General features: G+C 38.2%; 1 protein-coding gene across 3 annotated transcripts in view; it reads right to left on the reverse strand.

Moving 5' to 3' along the window:
- The window catches only part of ADAM22 (ADAM metallopeptidase domain 22), a 129,926-nt gene that overhangs the window by 23,435 nt on the left and 85,575 nt on the right, over positions 1–20,916 (reverse strand). For all 3 annotated transcript variants that reach the window (XM_041408701.1, XM_041408700.1, XM_041408699.1), the window contains exons 11-26: positions 20,362–20,528; positions 18,344–18,428; positions 17,820–17,910; positions 15,974–16,025; positions 13,988–14,087; positions 11,206–11,277; positions 10,679–10,771; positions 8,073–8,153; positions 7,799–7,849; positions 7,476–7,539; positions 6,854–6,959; positions 5,665–5,781; positions 4,824–4,992; positions 3,731–3,839; positions 2,789–2,879; positions 1,378–1,395 (exon numbers count right to left, since the gene is read on the reverse strand). In XM_041408701.1, the coding sequence (XP_041264635.1) occupies positions 1,378–1,395; positions 2,789–2,879; positions 3,731–3,839; positions 4,824–4,992; positions 5,665–5,781; positions 6,854–6,959; positions 7,476–7,539; positions 7,799–7,849; positions 8,073–8,153; positions 10,679–10,771; positions 11,206–11,277; positions 13,988–14,087; positions 15,974–16,025; positions 17,820–17,910; positions 18,344–18,428; positions 20,362–20,528 (1,466 nt within the window). The remainder of the gene's footprint in view (positions 1–1,377; positions 1,396–2,788; positions 2,880–3,730; positions 3,840–4,823; positions 4,993–5,664; positions 5,782–6,853; positions 6,960–7,475; positions 7,540–7,798; positions 7,850–8,072; positions 8,154–10,678; positions 10,772–11,205; positions 11,278–13,987; positions 14,088–15,973; positions 16,026–17,819; positions 17,911–18,343; positions 18,429–20,361; positions 20,529–20,916) is intronic.

The following is a 20,916-nucleotide window of genomic DNA, read 5'->3' on the forward strand; positions in this document are numbered from 1 at the left end:
TTTCATTTATGAAGCACTCCTTGTACATATTCAAAAATATTCTATTTAGAAGTCAGCCTACAGAATTTAATTTTATGCATGAAGGAGATTTAGTTACTAAATATCTTCCTCATCTTTAAAATGATGGAGTCCTCCATTACCTTCAGGAGCCTCAGCTTATGTTGGTTCCACCTCTGCCTGTGCTCTCACACACAGCTGCAGACTGGCTGCACACTCACAGCTCTCTGGCCATAAAGTAATTTCTGGAGATGAAGATATCTGAAGAAGTTACATTCTCTAATATTCCAATGCAAACATACATGGGGTGGACTCTGTCTGTTTCAAGGTTTTTTCTGCTCTGTCCTCAGCCAATACTGAAACATCCACAGCAGAATGACTTGATGGCCATGTTAGTCTCCATTTATAGATACACCAGCTTCCACTAAGCAGCACCAAACCCTTAAAGTCTGCCTTTCTTGAGCTGGGTGGCATTCCCTACCCACCAACCTCTGCATAAGGCTTGACTTCAATAGCATTGCCTTTGACTTGTTACTGTACCTGTGGCCTATCTGACCCTGGAGCACACAACCAGCACTTGACAGTGCTTGTCCACTTCTTACAAATATTTTGAGCCTGGCAGAGAAAGCACTACACAAAGGGAAATGGAGAACAAGCACAACGGGTAGCAGCAACAAACAAAGCAGCAAAGAAGGCAACGATACAGGCAGAAAACAGGGGAATTTGAGAAATCCTCTTATCTGTTGGGGACTGGGAGAGGAAGGAGCCAACTCCTTCCCACAAGACCCATCTGCCAGGCAGATGCCTGATCAAAGGGAGGTGGTCTTCCAGGAGCCAAATGCAAGTCACTAGGAAATCAGTTTATTTTTGGCCACAAGCTTGAAATGATGAAAGCTCAGCCTTGTGCTGAAGCCAGTACTGTGCTTTAGCTATGAATCAATTGAACAGGGTGACAGGAAAGAATGGGCTCTTTGTCCACACAGCAATTTAATTGCATTGTATTTTTAACTGCAAAGAAGCTCCAGGAATTAATTTGTCTCAAAAGGCTTCTGAACATCATGTTAATATTAATTATTCAGTTCTTAGCCTCCCAAGAACACTTTAGTCTCTAATAGCTGATTTTCAGTGTCTCTTATTGGAAATATTCTCCTGTTTTCCTAAATAAAACAGTCTATTGCAGAAGTATAAAAAGCATTGGTTTTTGCTACTGAGTCCAGTGAAATCAGGATTTCAAGCAATGAATTATAGAATACTGATTTCATATATTATTTAAAATATGATAACCTATCTCAATATTTTCTTTGTAGTATGTAAAGGAGCAAAAGAGAAGAAAAAGAAAAAGAGATTTCTAAAACACATTCCACTACTTTTATCACATACCTCTGTCTTCTGTAGTTTCTTTCCATATAAACAGAAGAGAAAGGAAGAAAAACGAGTTTTTAGTATGCAGGTACACGTGGTCAGTAAGACCAAAAAAATGTAAAAAGAAAAGCACTGTATACAGAATGACATCTTTGCTCAAAATATTTCTACGAAATCACTTCTGAAATAAGCATACTTACAAATATGCTACATCAGAATAAACAATAAAAATATATTCATGTTGATGGCTTGTCAGCACTGAGTGTAAGGTGCAGTTCATGCTGGATTTAAGCCTGTTCACTGTGAAGCTGCTAGTGAAAGGTGCACTCTCCACCTTTGGAAGTGAACCTCCAAAAAGTAATCCCACTGGCTAGACGTGATCTCAAAATGAGCCCTTAACTTTTACAGTTTTAATCTAAATAAAAGTCCAGATTTTCAGATACTGCCAGAAGCTGAGGGTGATATACCAAAACAGCATAACCGACTTTTCTACTATCCTCATCTTCACGATTTTTATTCCAAATGCTTCTTTCCTTACATATTTCTGAGCTGCCCTCAGCCCACCTCAGTCTGGCAAACCAGTGGGTTTTGTGCCACTTTGCTGTGCCAAACCACTGGGGCTGTGCCCCAGCCACAGCACTGCCTGCAGCTGAGCCGGCCCTGCCCTCCAAGCACAACAAGGACCTAGGGACCAATGACTTCAAGTGACAGTCTCATTTAAACACAGATTATAAAGTTAGTCCCTTGAATCTTTTTTACTACAAGCAAAAAAAAAAAAAAAAAAATTAAAAAAAAATAAATAATATAAAATCCAAACAAAAAAAACCATAAATCCCTCTGGTTTTATAAGAAATTCACAAAATAATTAAAACTGAAAACGAAAAGACCAATCAGGCTAATATAATCCATTTTGCCTCTCAGTGAGCACTGACATCTCTACACCAGGAGAGAACTTGAGCCTTATTTGCAAATTGCAGATCTTTCCTATCAAAAAATGTGCTTGAATTAATTTCAGGTTAAGCCGACTAAATATAATCATCTATTTAATGAAGCCTACGGTTAAATGCTTTGCTGACTGACTGAGAGCTAATCTTGCTATATTTACTTCATCATGAGGAAACATTTATCATTTAATCAGATCATACTCTTGTATTTCCTTTGTCACATACAGTAAAAACATAATTTGATCATCTAAAAAAAAGAAATTACTAAATGAGAAATAAATTTCAAATTTGGATCAAGCTCTCTAAAACCACATACAAATGTAAGAATCGCTTGAAAAATGGTAATATGAAAAAATGTTACTGTATAAATATTGTTGAATTTGGATTTTTTAGATTTTTTGAATTGGTCTTTTCATAACATAATCAGCTATCACATGAAATACACATATTTTGAAACTCTATAAAGAAGAACAAAATGTACTTACTTGTAACCCCAACCAGTTATTCCTAAAACGAGAGCCAACACTAAAATGGTGCCAGCAATAGCCCCTATTATTATATTTGTGCTAACCACACCTGGAAACACAAGAAAGATGAAAAATATACATGGTTTTAGGAGAAAAATACACAAAACCAGCAAGTGCACCATCTTTCAAAAACCAGCTTGAACAACTTTCACTAGGCTGATTAATTGTAACCTGTGATAAACTCCTGAAGCATAGCATGGACATAAGAAACCACTTGTAAATCAACCTTTGACTTCTGTGTCTGTTTCCATTAACTGAATGCTTGTTACACAGGAAACCTGTGCCAGGTATGCCAAAAAAGTATTATCAATATTAAACTGCTGTAGATTACATCCTTACAACCTGCCCTAACAAATCCATGGAATAAAAGTGACTACTTGTTTGGTTTTGCTCACCACCTCTCCACAGCTGAATAAATTAATCAAATTAAGGATTCTGGAAGATGTCCCCTCCAAAGGATTTCTAATGACCAGAATTTACAATCTCATTTTTCCACAATGTATCTTTCTTTTGTATGCAAGACTAAAGCAGAATAAAAACTTCCGCTTCAAAAATGTAAGTCAGGCATTACCTTTCTGTCTAGATATGGAATGTTCCAGTAATCTTTTGCTTGTTCTAATCTATCAATATGCCTAATAAGGCCACTCAGATGACTGAGACAAGCATGGTGGAACTGGACCCATTGATACCAGTTCCCAAATAGGCACTGACTGAGGCTTCATTTACAGACTTCTTTTACACTTTACAGTGCTTCTGCTGTGGGAGGAGAGAGGGGAACGAGGCTCCTGCAGCAGCAGCATGTTCTGTACTAACTGAAAGAGTAGGAGACCTACTTTTGCTCAATGAACTTTCTTCAAATCCAAGCATTTTCAATTGCTGGTAAAAATTATAACAACATACCTTTATTGATGGCATCCTTATCAAAAAATAGATCGTCTTTGATGTGAGAACTGCAGTCATCTCCTCCCCAGAATCGGTCACAGACACACTTTATTTCATTGCTACAAACCTGCAGTCAAAAGTGTAGCTCAGAAAAAAATCAGATTATTCATCCATTCCCATAATTAATACCTTAAGTATAGGGATATCACTGTACCTATACAGTGATAAAGCCATGATTTTACTGCTCACAAAATTTTGCAAAATAATTTTTAATATATAGAAATTTTTAATTTATGTTAGGTGTAAATGCATTAAATGTGCTACTATGTTTCATATAAATAGATGTAATGTTTATTCAGTACATACTTTAACGTAATCTATATTTAATAGAACCAATTATAATTGCTTTGGGAGACTGACCTTAATGACCTTTTTTTCAAAATATGATGAAGTGCATGATTTCAGATAAATAAGGAAGTTTTAATGCAGTGTACAAGACAAAAGACATTAAGAGAGAACAACTTCGTTGATCTCAGCCCAGTCACAGGGCCCTGGCCGTTGTGTCAAACTGTGTGAGGGACAAGGGGGCTCGCCAGGGCCATGGCAAAGCCACAGACTGCACACCGAGCAGAGAAACTAGCCAAGAGACAGCTCTCTGCCCTCTTTTCCAGAGTAAAGGAACTCTCAGCCCAGAAAATCCAACATCATCAACAACTTCATGAATCTTCTTGGCTATTTATGTAATTAAAAAGAGAAGGTCTCTGGAAGAACAGAGACCCAAGTTTCTCAGTTCATAAAACCTCTGTATTTATTCTCCAGCGTGTTGCTGAAGGAAATACCAATCAAGTTAGCAAAAATGAGCAAAATCATTGATTGACAAAACTCTGTAAAACTAATACATACTAACTATGACTCATTGTTTAAGATGCCTGGATGGGAATGCATTATATTTACTTATGTACTTCCTTCCCTTTTCTTTTTCAAAAATTTCTCCAGTTTTATGATGTCTGGAGTCACACTGCTGGCTTCCTGAAAGGTCCAGCTAGTAGACTACACAAGGCCAGGTACTCAGCAAAACCAACAAAAAGCATTAAAGGCTGCAAGAGCATACCCCGTGTCCTGAACAGATCTGGCTGTCGGTAGTGCCTGGGCAGGTGCTGAAGTTGAAGGCCTCGGTGGGGAGGCAGCGATGGTCCAGGCACACCATGTCCGGCCCACACGGCGTCCCGTTCTCCACGTAGCCCAGGTCCGTGTCCTCATCGAGCTTCACGTGGCCACCACTGCAAGACAGTCAAGAGGACCTTGGAGACTTGAGCTGTGCTTAGATGGGACTGCTTGAGACACTGGGCCCTGGGCCTGCATTTGTGTGCTGCACAATGTCCAGGACCAGGTAAGAGTAAGTGTTGGCTTACTGACCTCACCGGGCTAACATGAAACAAACTGAAGACTATCTACATCAAACAAATGTAATCATGAACACAAGGACCATTTTTCCTGTGAAACAACTAGAGTTAGACAAAACTCAGTTTACTTGTTTAGGACATCATTTCGACTCACAGTTGTGTGAAGCTATCAAAACATACCACATCTATAATTACAATTCAGCTACAATATAGAATGAATTAGGCTACCAGTTAACTTTGGCAGTGCAGGCATATGTCTAAGTATTCTGGGAACACAAAGTACTTGGCAAATATTAAAGAATGTAAAATCACAGGGCCTGAGAAGAGCATTACGTCTCTACAGGTAAAATTAACTACTGAGGCGACTGCGAAACTGCCCCAGAGGCAGTTAATTTTCTGAAGCTTAACAAATGTTGAACTGAAATAATGGTTATGTGTTAATAGGGAAAAAAAATTAATGGAAACAGTTTTTCTCCACTTAGGAATGAGAAAGCTGCTTTTCTGTGAAAGATGGATATTGTTCATTCTGTTTTCAGGATTTCCAATTACCTGCAATTGTAGACTTTTCCATAGTGCAAGACTGATGTTGTGATTTCACCATCAAGTTCTCCAAGTCTGGGCACACTGGATATATTGGAGCACAGAAGGTATCCACAAAGCACATCCCTGCATTGAAAGAATAAACAGATACTCATAAAAACTAAAATTCAATGAAAATGGACAATCAAAAATATGACCACTTGCTTGGTAACCTATTTGTTATTCCTTGCTTTTCTCCCGCTGACAATAACTCCCATAAGTGATGCTGTTTCCCAAGAAAATTCTTCCCTTGGAAGTTGGATTGGGAAAACTCTGTTCTTATACCACATTATCAAAAATTCCTCGAGTAATAACAAGCAGGGAGCTGTCAGGAACAAACCACACCAAACTGATTTAGTGATCTATTAAGATACAGTAACTGGTGCAGAGAAGAGCAACAGTAGATACTGGTTCTAAATACACTCTCATGGGACACATATGTAAGGGAACTATAGACATCAAGTTTAATTCAACTGCTGAAGGAACTTCACTACTCATGTGTGGAGACTTTTGCACTGACAGAATAGAAGGGTCTGACATCTCCCATATCACTGAATATTTTTTACTTATGAATTTGTAATGGAACAGAAATAAGGTTATCAAAACTATGTTAAAAAGTGGGAAAGAACATTAGTTCACCCGTAGGCAGAACTAGAAATCGAATGTCATGGACAGAATGGAGAAATCTGAAAAAATAGTTTGATAAGGACTGGTGAAAGGTTCAGAAATTGGCAGAAATAATTAACTGCATATATGCAGAATGTGAAAAAATGCTTTAGGCAGCGACTTGCAGGAATATACTTGGAAAGTTACAATACCATGAAAAGTGGACAAAACATATCAATGCAATGGCACAGCATAAAAGTGACCACCACACCAAGATGTGAAACCAAAGGCTTCTCTCCTCAGCACTGCTAACCCTCACTGAGTACTAGGACCACTTTTAGTCCAAGCTCTCCCAAGCTCAGATGGTGTTCTCTTGTCAGGGATCAACTCTTCTTGGCACCCTACTCCCTCCAGCACTTCTTGCACAAAGGTCTGCAGAAGAAGGTCAGAAATCTGATCCATAGGAGGCTTTCTGAGTCTCTTCATGCCAGCTTAAGAACTGGATCAGGGGTAAGAACCTCATTCTAGTAGCTTTCTAAATGGATCAACTTACTGTTTATTGCACTGTATCCAAGAGTCCTTTTCTCTTCCACAGTTTCCTTTCTCAGTTCCCTCAATATTCAGCTTCTCATAGCAGTACCTGTCAGCAGCTGTCACTTCTAAAAACAGAAACAAATCTCTTCTAAGATGATGACTTTGAAAAGCCATGTCCTGAGAAATGGGGATGCACAATCAAAGCAAGCAGAGCTTCCCAAACTGACACACCATGATCTGCAGGTGGCCCATGAAACTCTGCACAGTGCTCATCTCAGTTAAAAGCTTTATGATGCCTTCATAGGACTTTTGTTAAATTTTGTTCAGATAGATGAGCGTTTATTGGTCAAGAATGTCCCCACTGAAATAAACTAATGAACAGGAGTATAGGCTCCCTAGATGGTTATTAATGAGAACTAAAGTTTCAGATTTCAGAACAGTCAGCAAGTTAACCAACACTAGAGAAAGAGCTGGAAATGGGGATGGAAAGACAGAAGGATGGGGGAAAGAAAAAGAGAGACATACTGTTCTAGATATTTTCAATGGTTCTCAGTATGTCTCTTCCATAATTTTTCTTAGCTAAGATAGTCTTTCAAGTCACATGTATTACAACCAACTTAGAAACAGAAACATTCACTTACTTTCACCCCAGATATATTTACATTGCCGGTCTCTAGTTTTACATCTTCCTCCAAAGCAAATACCCTAGTAAGAAAGAAAAAAAAATACAGAAAATATTTCAAATTACTTGATTTTCCAAAATATGTATTTCTATAATGCAAAGATTAGTCACACGCTTTATATTGAGGCAAAGAATATGTGATTCTTTATCTTCATTTCATTAAAAATATGACTAGCATCCAAAAGTCATGAATGTTAGCAAAACTGTCCCAGGTGACTTCCAAAGATCCTAAAACAAAATCCATAAAAAGCAATCTTTAAACAAAACTGAAGTCCTCATTACCTGTCTGTTATCACATGAATATCCATCCATTTTATGGATATTAGGAGAACACTATAGAAAGAGAAAATAAGTAATAGATCATAGGTCAGACAAGCATGAAAGCAAAGTATACAACAAAAGTCATATGAAAAATCATTTCAGTAACATTCTGTTTGTTTCAGCATCAACAGATTAAACACAATTTTTATACACCATACTATACAAAACATTCATAGTGATTTTGATATTACAGGTGGGGCTTTTTTGTTTCATGAATAGAAGGCACAAAAATCACCTGGCTGGAATTTCCTGTGCAGTTCTCTGCAATATCACAATCATTCACTGCTTCTCGACACAAGACTCCTTTAGGTTCAAACTGGAAAAAGAAAGCACAGGAAATTAGTGTCTTGGTTTCTCCATATCTTGCCTTAAATGCAATACTTCCTTACAGTTTTATCTAAAATAAAAAATGGGAAATATTCATATGCTGACTGAAGTGGGAAGACTCTCCTTTCCCTGGTGTGTATGCTGCACCACTCAAGCCATTTACTGGTGCAAGTGGTGCCACTCTCTGAGGTACCCCCTCCCAAGGGCACGGATTGTGGAGCTGAGCAGGAGAAGTCTCTCCTGGACAGAGGACCCCTGGGAGTGTCCAAACCAATACTGCAGTGGCTGGCAGCATTATTCATTTTTCCACTTTTCTCCAAGGAAGTCTTTTTCCCGAACCAGCTGGGGGAGGGTCTGATTGAATTTGCTTTCTAGAGGAAAGCCTTTAGAGGTTCTCTCTCAAATTTGCCTTAAACCAGGACAATTATCCCACCAGGTCACTATGCCTTTTTGGGACTATTTTACTCTTCTTTACAGAACAGAAGAAGTCATCCTGATCTTCTCTCTAGGGATGAAGAACACCGCAGAGCTCTACATATAAACACCTTGGTTATTTTAATCCCCCATTGTTGTTGCAGAACAGGAACTATTAATAAATGTACTGAATTCTGTACAGTTTGACACCCTTTTCTAAGGGACTGGATATTTAACAATGAAAAGTGTACCAGTGACCTAATATAGACATTTTGGCTAAAGAATTATGTGTTAAGTCTCAAGACCTGGAAAAGAAGGAAGACATCTCATTTAGGCAATTACTAGTGTTTCTGGTATGGGCATATTACAGAGTCCTTATTTTTCCTCAAAGTTTTCTTAAGACTTTGATACCCAGTTCATTTTGCAGGCCTGTGATTTTTTTATTTTATTTTTTTGATCTGCATGCACATGCATTTTTCGGGGGACAGCTGTTAACTCCAAGCTGGTGTGAACAGGCACACAACAGTGGAAGAGCTGGACTATGGTACTTTCTAAGCCCTCAGCTTCTTTTTTCTACCAGTCACTGGAAAAATGCAGATAGACACAAACGTTGTCAGAGATACTACAGGATTCTGGGATGCATAATAACCATGTATTGCTTGCAACCCCTCCTTCACTCCTGCTTTCAGGCAGGATATTACAGGGGAAGGTAACCTCAAGTTTGGGAGCTATTATATATAGTCTTTTGAGTTGTCCTGATAAACACAGTAGTAAAATTCTACTTTTCTATTCATTCACTCACCCTTGCCACTCTGAAAGGAGATAAACCCTTCTCTCATTTGCAAAAAAATAAGGTAGGTATACAAAAGCTTTGTTTTGTTCTGATAGCCTTTAATATGGTGCCTATATGACTTGGATTCTTGAGCAAAATTCACCTACACTGGTAATCTGCTGATATGTTTTATTATTACATTTTAAAAGGGAATGTGCTTAGGGAAATGTGATCTGTTCCAGCATAATCTGTGCTTTTTCTTTTTTTAACATTAGGATGAGCACAAAGTCAAGAATGTGTTCCACAGTTATTATTAATGATCCTCCTAAGGGAATGAAACCCTCAAATGCGCAGAGACAAAGATAAAAATATCACCCACAGTACACCACAGTTTTAACTACATTAATACTAATAATCTTTATTACTAAATGAGTACAAACAACTATTTGAAGTCATATTTAACATGGCTCCCTTACAGTCACGATCTGGTTAAACCTCCTTTTACTATTTACTGATGTATCAAGAAGAATAACTTACAGTTTACATAGGGTTTGATTCCCTTTACTCAACGGGATTTCAGTCAGTCCACACATAAGGACACACAGGCAGACCAAACTGAAACTAAAGTCAGGTGTCTTTTAGATGAATCATTCTGAGTAATTCTGCTGGCTGTGCTTTTGTGATTTTTACTCTATCCTTCCCTCAGACACTCTGTGGTATGATTTTCCCATTCAGTCTCATGGGGCAAATCCAGAGCAACACATATGGCATTGGGAGTAGCACTTGGATAAGGGTGTGCATGTTCAAAGAATGACAGAATGGCTGGCGTTGGGAGGGACCTTAAAGATCATCTAGCTCCAACTTCACTGCCATGGGCAAGAACACCTTCCACTTGCTCAAAGATTCATCCAGCCTGGCCTTGATCACTCCCAGGGATGGGGCATCCACAGCTTCTCTAATCAACTTGTTCCAGTGCCTCACCATCCTCATAGTGAAAAAAAGGGACATGTAACGAAACCTTTATGGTTAATGTATCCTTTAAGCAAGGATGTCTAATGAGATCTCATAGAACTTCAACCTGATTCAAACTTGTCTGAAACTGGAAGGATTCAATTTACCTCTGCATTTGATTACAGTCCCTGCCCCAAAAAGCCAAGCCTAAAAGATAGAGTACAGCCTCAGAAAAATCAGATTTCAGCCAGTTTTAAAAGGTAAGCTTTCAGAAGAGTAATCACAAGGTCTGCAAGGGAAAATACATGTGGTGTAGTGCCTGCAGCCACCAGGATGCATTCCCACCAGGCTGCTACAGTGAAGGTCGCTGCCCTTACCCGGCACTTCCGACAGCAGAGCCCGTTGCTGCACTGGGAGCCCGCGGTCAGGGTGCAGGTATTGCAGCACTCTCCTCCTTCACTGGCACACTCCTGGGAACACACACACACACACAGAACAGAATACATGGGAAAAGCACATGAACCCCAAGCTCTTAATACTTCTCATCTTAGCACACTACCTGAATAGATTTTTTTCTTCATTCTTTTAGGACCTAGAGGCAGAAAAAGGCATATACTTGTGGAGCATGAAACTGCTGCTTCCTGTGCAAGATAGAAAATAATTTTTCTAACTTCATATTGTCATTAAATACTAACATCTTAGCACTGACAAGTGTTTCCATCTAGGAAAATGCTTTCTTTCATGGCTTTGAAGGTCTGATTCTGCACAGGGAGCTAATACTATGAATCCTTGGGCAGATGACCTTCACCCTGCTTGTCTTCCTCCACTTATCATTAACAGCAGCAATGTGCAGTACCAACTATCAGACAAATCTGGTTGCTAATTTAAAGTACATTGCACTTACCGCTATTGTCCCACAGTCACATTCCTCTCCGTCTTCCACAAAGCCATTGCCACATTCTGGAGGATCCAGAAGCTGCGTGGAAATTCAGAAATCATAGGGCATGTCTCTTTTAAGGTAATCATTGTCATATTTGCTCTGTGCAACATGGTTTTTAAGCTAGCACTCCAAATGCATTAACTGAAAAACAGTTCCCACGACTCAGGGAGACACAGAGTGACACAAAACAAGTGAAGCATACAGAGAATGAACACTCCTGAAAATTAATGCAGCAGTGCTGCTGAGTCACATGGTATCTTCTGTGCTTAGATGTCAGCTTTACAGTAAATTCAGTTTGAGCAGAAGTTACAATGAAAAACAAAAGGTACGACAATAAAGGAAAAAAATTAAGGATGTGACAATTTCATTATCTTCATAGCAGTTGCAACTGCTGTTGTTCTGGAGTTCAAATGCCAAGGGCTGAAAGGTTAAAACCTGCGCTGTAAGTTCAGAAGTAATAGCCATAAAAAGTAGTCCTTTTATGTGGCTCAGAAATGCTTGGGAGGGAGAGATGCTCTGTTTCTTTGGCAGTTTTTGTTGCAGTTGGATTTTTCTTTCCATTTTCCTCTACCGCAGTTAGAAACTTTTCCCACTTTTCTGTAAGTATGTATTACACACAGGCAGATGTGCACAGGAAGTATTGCTGAGTTTCCTTTCAGCCTTCCCACTGGACTGTAACTTAAAAGATCAAAATCTTTACATTTGTATGCCATAACCTCTCCTAAGGGACACTGACAATCTGTCCTTTCCAGTTTAATTTTTTCTGTCTTCCTAAAACTTTTAAAGTTCTTCTAAAAGAAAATATTTTTCCTTTGGACATAAAAAAACATAATAGTAGCTTTTATTACATAAATGAGAAGGCATTTAAGTGTGTCACCAGACTAAAATTTTGCAGCTCAGCCTTCAAGTTCCCCAATTAAACTAGGACCATTCCAAAAATCACCCTGCTCCTGAGCCATCTGCACAAGCTCATCGTGCACAGTGTAGAGCATTTCTCACTGGCTGCTGCCTTTCTGTCAGGAGCCCACAGGATGGAGCATCACCCCACGTACTTCACTGTGCCACAAACCACAGCCTGGCACTGGCTGATTATTATTACATCCCCTATTGAAATGGAAATTTGACTGCAGCATGCAATGCATAAGTAGAATTTAACATAAAATGTATGCAAGCCTGTAGAATCATTAAAGAGCTGTTAAAAGTGCTTGTTGCCTATGTATTTTTCCAGACAGCTTAATTTCTTCAATATGTCTCAGTGTGCTGCACAAGAGACAAAGAGACGGCAGTGACAGAGAATTCTGCCTTGAAATATTGGGCCAATTTGCTGCAGCACATAGAGACAGCTGAAAATGAAATTGAAGGAAAAAAACCCAAACATTAAAAGCAAATTGAATAACCTTTCCCCAAAGTCATATCATTCATCCATTCATTTGAAAAGAGCATATGTTCAATCTGCTCCAGCAGCCACTGATGTAATTTTTGGGATTATAGCTGATCTAAGAGTGGAGCAGTGCCAAAGACTGCACCTTGTCACATCAGCTTTCCTTTATCTCATAATACTTGAAAAATAAAAACAAGTTTCTGTCTCACCATCCCTGCAAGGAAACATATCTTTGACAGCATTGTTAATTAGACAGACATCCATTGACAAAACCTTTAGACCAGCCCAAACCACAATGCATAAAAGAAACTGGATCACCCTGGCTTCCACATCTAATTCACATTTCTGCATGCCATCCAAAAAAAAAAAAAAACCCTAAAGTCCTGCCAAACTAAATTGAAAGGAAAGTAATTGGGTTTTTTTTCCAACTGACAGATGTGTAAATGAACACAAACACTAAAATAAAACCAAGTAAGACACATTACACTGTATACATAATACACTTGGCAAGTAAATACATCTACCAGTATTTCTCCACCTTTAATGGGATGGAAAAAAGCAAACTTCTAAAACTCAGGTACATTTTAAATATGAAATTTTACACCTTATTAATGTATTACAGTGCTTTCTGTCCACTTTTAATAATAAACTCTTTCATCAAAAGAGACCTTTAAGAGACAGGCAAGCTCAGCTTGTCCAGATTTTATGTTTTCTCTCTTCTCTTTAAGTTTTATGGAAATTCCGTGGTTGTAAGAAGATGCACTTTTTCTCATATTCACTAGAAGGACATGCATCATTCTTGAACTGACCTTCTTCTCTTTTACATCTGTGACCACTTCAGTTACCAGATAAGTCTTTTTTCCATATTGGACTGTCTTTCTGCCTTACCCTCTTTTCCTTTGCTTGTTGAAAGACAGCCATTAAATACAGGTCACCATTAATGATATATAGAAAAGAGTCAAGATCATTTTCCTGCTTGCTTTACATTTTAACACATGCTTCAGTGAATGGAGCAGGAATATACCGAAACACTGCTGCAAATCCTGCATTGCAGAGCTGTTGTAAATACAAAATTGTATTGTATTCACAATATTCTGAACAAATTGTGTAAGGAATAATTCTCAATCAGAGGCTGTGAATGCTCTACTGGACGTGAAACCACTGTATTAGAAATTTATTTAAAAGTAACTTCTAAACTACTATGAACTAAACTATTTACACCCATATGTTACCAGAATAGTTAGAAAGAACCAGAACTATCAAAAATAAAGGGTTTTTTCCCAACATAATAATTTTCATTTTTCTTTGTTTCATCAAAATTAGCAATAGAATAGAAATAATATTAAACATTAATGTAATGCTTACTTTGGTTGGTTTATTGAAAAGGCAGGCTCCACCTCCATTGTTTAAAAATTCATGATACTCTTCAATATCACACTCAGAGAACTTGCTTGGAAGATAGTACCTAACAAAATAAGGTAGAAGGATTACTTTCTCTGGTGGTTTTTACACTGTATTTTCTTTTCTAGAAACAGAAGAACTATAATGTTATACTTCAGAAAAAGAATGAAAACATGCTGCTCAGAATCAGAGTGACTATCTGTTTGTAAGTCTATCTGACTATTCTATTTCTTTCTATTTGAAAATCCTTCCAGTAAATAACAAGGAAATTTCAACAATGACAAAGAGCTCATGGAATGTGAGAATTCTAGAATATTTCACTAAGTTTTTGTATGCCAAACAGCACAAATGTGATTACAGCATGTAGTTCGACAAGTGTGACTTGTTCCACTAACAGGCCTGATCTCAGAAATACGTTTATTTCCTCCCATACAAACTGCAGGAGAAAAAGACAGGTTATAGTTTAGTTCTCTCTTAGATGAAATGGTTCCCCTGACTCACAGAATTTTTATATAATAGAGTTATGCCATTTTAAACATGCTTCTAGCAAACACCACCTAACATTTCAGCTTCCCTCTGTGTCATGTGTCCCACTCAGTAAACTTCAATTGAGTACAGAGGTCCCCTGAGGCATCGTGCCCCATCTAAAAACAATGTGATGCAGAGAATATTTGCATGGATCCTTTTCACAGGGAAATAACTTTTCCCAAGGCAACTGCAGTGATCTTTATATTCAGGTCCATAGTCCTGAATGTACTTATGCTTCAAGGAGATTTTGGAGTCTCAAGGGCTTTCCTCTATCATCTCACCACTGGATATAAAAATATTAGCCAAAGTGCTATCCTGCACTGCTGGGAGAGATAGCTTCCAAAACATAATTGGCTTTTTCCATCTGTAATGCTCATGAATTTGGTCTAAACACTACAGAGGCTGTGGATTTCACCAAAGTTCAGCAATAAGCTAGGTAAATACAAGGCTTCTTCATGTACCAAATTATGTGAAAGGTCTGAACTTCAGATAAAGAATTTAAAGGCCCTAACATAGGAATTTATAACTTTTATAAGACTCAAAAATGCCTCTCAGACTGGTTTTTTAACTTACCAAAAATCAGAAAAATCCTACCAGGTATGTTTTCAGATATTTTAAGATGAAAAGGGCACACATTCACACTTTCAAAGAGGTTTGAATGAGACACACTTTGCTCAAAATTTTTCTGACCACAACGCTATTGTGAAAATTTGTGGATCCATTCGAAATTAATTAAAAAATGAGCCCTGTCTATACCTAAAACTAGAATACAATGTAAGTAATATCTAAAACTAGACTATAATTCATATGCATGATAAAAGACAGACTTGTAATAAAAAGTGTTAGGGTCTGAATATATTTCCGAAAGCATCAAATTTCATCCACCAGCAAAAATTAGCTGATTCACCAGTCATTATGTTAAAATCTCCCCAGTGACACTACACATGGGTATGAACATACTCAGCCTCCAACGGGGGCAGTTTTTCTAAGAATATCACACAAACTGTGTGATAAAAGATGATAGAGAAAGATGAAAGATTCCAACAAAGACACTGAAAATGAGACATGCCACAGAAATTTGATTATAGGATTTTAAGAATTAGGGTGTGCCATTTTTTCCACAACTTAGTAAGAATCTTGCATGAGAAAATAAGCTATGTCTGCTTCTGCTTCTCTGCAATGACCTGACTTGACTGTTGAGCCTTGTGCTTTCCAAGTTAAATCAGCATTCACCAAAAATCCTCACATGCCCTTCTTATGAACTCACTTATTCTCACATTTCTTTGAAGGTGTCTTTGTATGGTATATAACTAATGGACTCGTGAAGAATATTCTGCTGAACCACGAAAGAGAAAACTTTTCACACCTTTCCTTTAGGTCGCTGTATGAAAAACATGAATTTTCTCTAGTGAACTGCCTTACCCCATATCTCCCATTATGCATCCAGACCACATGTCCTCACACTTACATTCACCTGACAAAAAAAAATAAAGATAAAATTAAAAGTTACATCTTGAGTCTTGTGAGTCCAAAATAATACAATTCTTACAGTAAAAAGCACACTGTACTCAATTCCATTTCATATTTCCAGAGAAGTAGGAAAGAATAATTTGCTGGTTTATTGCACACCTTAGTTTAAGTGCATCAATGAAACTTGCCAAAATTTTTAAAAACTCTACATGATTCTGTGCAATCCTGAGCTTTGAAAATATGTCCTGTTTTTCTTTCCTTCTCTTAAAAAAACTGCAATGCTAGCCTTCTGCACTTGCAAATCATGAGTCAGCTTTCTCATCTCCTGTGTGATGATACTCATTTCCCAAATTTCTTTATTTTTTTTTTTCAGTTCTCTTCTTTGACTATGGTAACGTGATTTTGAAAATCTTCAAATCTTCCCTTGGAAAACCCCAAACAATAATTGAGACCAAAAAAAAGCATGGAATGATCAATGAACACAAGGTAGTACAGCAGGATCTATCAGCTTCTTCCTCGGCTCTCCCTCCCTCCCTTCCTCCCCCATGCAACTCCCTTTTGCCCTGCCAGCTGGGATCACTTTGCTCTGGTCTCAATCCTCCACTTTGAAAACTGTGTCTTGCTTTAATTTCAGTAGAAATGCTTTCCACTTTCACGTTCCATAACTTCTCTTACTGTACACACGAACATCAGTTTATTGTTTCCATTTTAAAAGTACAATTAGAAAGCAAACAAAACTCTGTCTAACAATTGCATTCTCCTCTCTCCCTACCAAAACAGTGTCCTACCCTTCTCAGCCATAAAGAAAGGGAGTCACCACTATTATAATTTTCACTTTTACCCTGCCCCTACATCCACTCAAAAATATGTGGCTGGAAAATGAATACTGAACATGTCTGTAGGATAGAGCATCAGTCCTACATTTCTGATTATTTTTAAAAATGATATTGTATAATCTGCAAAAACTTTAAATGCAGCTATCTCTGCATTATATATTGTCATTACAATATCTGAAAAAAATCCACTAATCAATAGAGTAATTTATCTTATTAAATGAAGGCCACATAAGCACACACAATCCAGTAAGTCCACACTCCAGTTAATTATCTAAATTGTTTCAAAACTGTATTTTTATTTTAATCATATCAAGCTGGGATTTCATATAACATGGAAGCAGGAAGGCAAGGTGCTTGTTGTGGGCACAATGGTGGAGATTAAAGCATTGCAGGTAAATAGGGATAACTAAGAAGCTGAATACCAAGGTTACAGCAGAGAAATAGTAGCAGTAGCAAATACTGGATATTGGGTAATCTATAGGAGAAACAAGGGTTTTGGATAATCTACAAGAGCAAATCAATCAAGGAAAACAGATAAAAAGTTGTATTGTTTGAACTGTCCTATACCACAGTACTGAGGAGGCTCCTCATTATACCCTGATCTAATAATGTAAATTCCCACCCTTGTGTCATAAGATGGCAGCCATTTGGTCTGTGGGTGGGACACCAGCCTCCCTGAAATGAATGGAAGCAACAGGCACCTTTATGGTCTATTTTGGATGAAATAGTGACACCAGTGCTGTCAGGAATTACAAGCAGGGGTATACTCCTCAAAGATTTGCTCAAATAGAGGAAAACTAGTATATCAGACCCTTCTCATGTTACTGCAAGAAATAAAAATATTTCTATATTGTGAGAAACAGAAGGAAAAAGTACATATCAGAACGACATTGACAGGACACTAATAAGATCCTCTACTTTTTAATTCTCTTGAGATAGAGTGAAAAAGCAAATAAAATTACCACTTAGAAGCTTTCTTCTGTCTGAGAAAATGCCAATGTTTTGGGCCAAGGTCTGTGCCAGGGTGACTGCCATTAAGTCTGGCTTTCCAAACTGAAAGAAAGCAGGTGGGAAAAGTAATCAGCAACACTCAGGTATCTCAGATTCAAGTGAAGCTTTTCTCATATCAAGGAAAAAAATGCAAAATCACATATGCAGTGTTAGAATTCTTACTTCAGGGTAGCCAGATGAAAACTAAACACTAGCTTATAGACAAAATAAGTAAGAGAAAGTCTGTTTCTCTCTTGGCATTGTGACTGGAAATATGAATGACAGGATATTGCAGAATTTGCTTTAAAGTGTATTTGAAGTGTATTGACTTTATTCACTCATCACTCTTCATTGAAGTGTCCCTTCCACAGAGCTGCAGTAAGAGTCTACATCAGCCAAAAAAAAAGCAAAATATTTTGAGGAACATGTCTGCACTGATAAATTCCCTGCAGATAAATTTCCACCACTTTTTGCTCATACCAGTATCCCCACCTACCTCATTCACACCTCCGCCTTTAAGCAAGGAGCAGATTCCACCAGTGTGGGCTACACCACTTCGACTGCTCTGAAAACGACTCCCCCTTTGACAAAAATGAAAAGAAAAATATGTTTACCTGCTCAGTCCACGAGTTTTGCACCTGCCTATTCCAGTAATTACCCCTCTGATTTCCAAATGAGAAGCTGGCATTTGCAAATGCTGGATGCCACCACTACACTGCAAATTATGCAAAAACAAATGGGAAAAACAGATAACCACTCACAATGCTCACATGACAAGTTATCTCCAGAAAATTTATACCATCTTCCCTGCTCCTTTTCAGACTACCCAATATAAGAAGAAAGGGACTATTTTGCCAAACCACTTGGATCTGTCCAGCCTCTTGTTTCTTGACATTCTACTGCAGCGAGTGCTTTCCGCTGGCACGTGCTCCAGGCAGAGCTCAGGAGAGGCCACCATGCTCCCAGCTCATGACTAGTGAAACAACACGTGTCTAATTGGGCAGTGCTGATGTGGTAAAACTCAAGGGAGATACATTAGCAGAAGATGCAGAGGTAGGTGAAAACTCCCTGGAACTACAGCCAATCTCATCCAAAGAACAGATGCACTCTGCACCTAAATCTAATCACCTCTTTGGTGCTGACCACATCAGCATGAATAACTGCCAGTTACTGGAGACAAAATATACTCTCCACCTGAGAGTACTGATCCATCTGGCAAATTATTTTTCTCAGGTGAGGGGAGAAAAACCTCAAGAAGGATCACAGTGGGCTTACTGTGCTAAAGGCAGAAGTTCATTTGTAACCACTGTAACATCACACCAGCTACCCCCACCTCCCAACATGGCTGTGTTTCACTCACAGACATAATTTCAGAAACTGCTGTTTCTAAACAGTCTATGAATGCAACACCACAAACATCATTGATGGTGGTGCTATGGATAGCACTGGAAGTAGCATTACAGTAGTATCCAGAGTCCAACCACAAGCCAAATTGGGCTCTCTTTTGTCCTAGTCACTACATACATTTTCACAAGAACCAGACTTACCCCTCAAAGACTTTACAATGCCACCAGAGAAATTACAAAAAGGATATGAGAAAACCTGATTCCCATTTAAGAGATGAAGATCAGAAAGAGAGGAAGACACAGAGAAACCAAAATCTGCAAGCACCACTTTGCAAATCTTACTAGCTTTCTTCAAGGCAGAAATCAGTGGTAGTAATTAGGTACATGCGAAAATTCTGAGGGTGGATACCGGGCTTGGGTATCCTGGAACCCTACTGAAGTCATGTGAAGTGAGGTGTTTAGGTTAAGTTTATTCTTATAGGCTCCTAAAACAGTCAGCAGAGAGAAAAAAGGACTCCAACAGAGATATTCATCTGTGATGTCATGTGTGGATCAAAAATCTCAGCCATGTATCTCTCCTGTATTTTTGCAAATATATTTTATCATATCAATCTTATTTTAAAAACAATTAAGATACTTAGAGAAAATAACATTTTTCTCAGTTTAGTATTCTTATAGGTCAAATATCTTGGGAGAACCAACTGTTTTGAGGATCTGAAACACTTCAGCAATCCTGCAGCATGCAGGTTATTCAACAAAGTACAGCAGGCCATAGTGCACTTCAGCAGAAAATCTCATTGGCTTCAAAACCAATGTTCTGCCTTTAAATAATCTGTGCTCTACTGCTGAAGAAGTCAACCTCTGAGGTGGAACCATGCATGACTCTTCAGATAGCTGCACTTGTGGAGTAGGTGGTTGCACAGAATAACAAAGGATTACAGTGCATGCAGCTCAGGCTTAGTATGTTAAAATAAGAGTCAAACCTCTAGTTGCACTGGCAGGCAGTTTGTGCATTAATTTTTTTCCCACCTCCCCATCTGAAACATTATTTTCTGAATTATTGTGGATTACACACACAACAGAAAGGAGATACATCAGCCACTTGTGAGAAGCAACCCCCAAGGAAAGAAAAAACCCCAGTAATATAACATCACACAAGGTTACGTACGAAAAAAGGTGAACTGCGTCACTTTTCTCTCTGATAAAATCCCTCCTATATTTCATAAACTCACGTAGAGTCACCAAGGGGTTTTCAGATATGGTGAACTTGTTATCAGTAGCCCAGGTTTCCATGGCAACCAATACTATCCTGGTGTTAAGTTGTTCTTTATATATCTAGTACATTAACAGAATGAACAAATATATTATGTCAAATAGAAAAAAGGTGAGGTTCACCCCTTTTTTGTAATAGCTTGCACTTTTACATAACTAAATATTTAGCTTATTCTAGCACACGTTACATTCTTGTAGGTGATTTTATCTCCTTTAAAACCAACAAACATAAAAACCAAGTAAAACCAAAATTTTAGGCTTAATTCTTCAATCAGTTCTCTTAGCTTTCTCTTAGCCTACACAGGCAGAGGTACATAGAAGAAAAATGTGATTTTTGAAAAATTACTACATTCCAGATAGTTCAAAGATTTGAACTTAATATGTCTTTTATAACAGCCAGCTCACCCAATGGCACACAAGGGCCCTCTTATGCGGAATAATGATCTATAAA

The sequence above is a fragment of the Onychostruthus taczanowskii genome, unplaced genomic scaffold, assembly GCF_017590055.1.
Source record: "Onychostruthus taczanowskii isolate IOZ18803 unplaced genomic scaffold, ASM1759005v1 scaffold3, whole genome shotgun sequence".
Taxonomy (NCBI): domain Eukaryota; kingdom Metazoa; phylum Chordata; class Aves; order Passeriformes; family Passeridae; genus Onychostruthus; species Onychostruthus taczanowskii.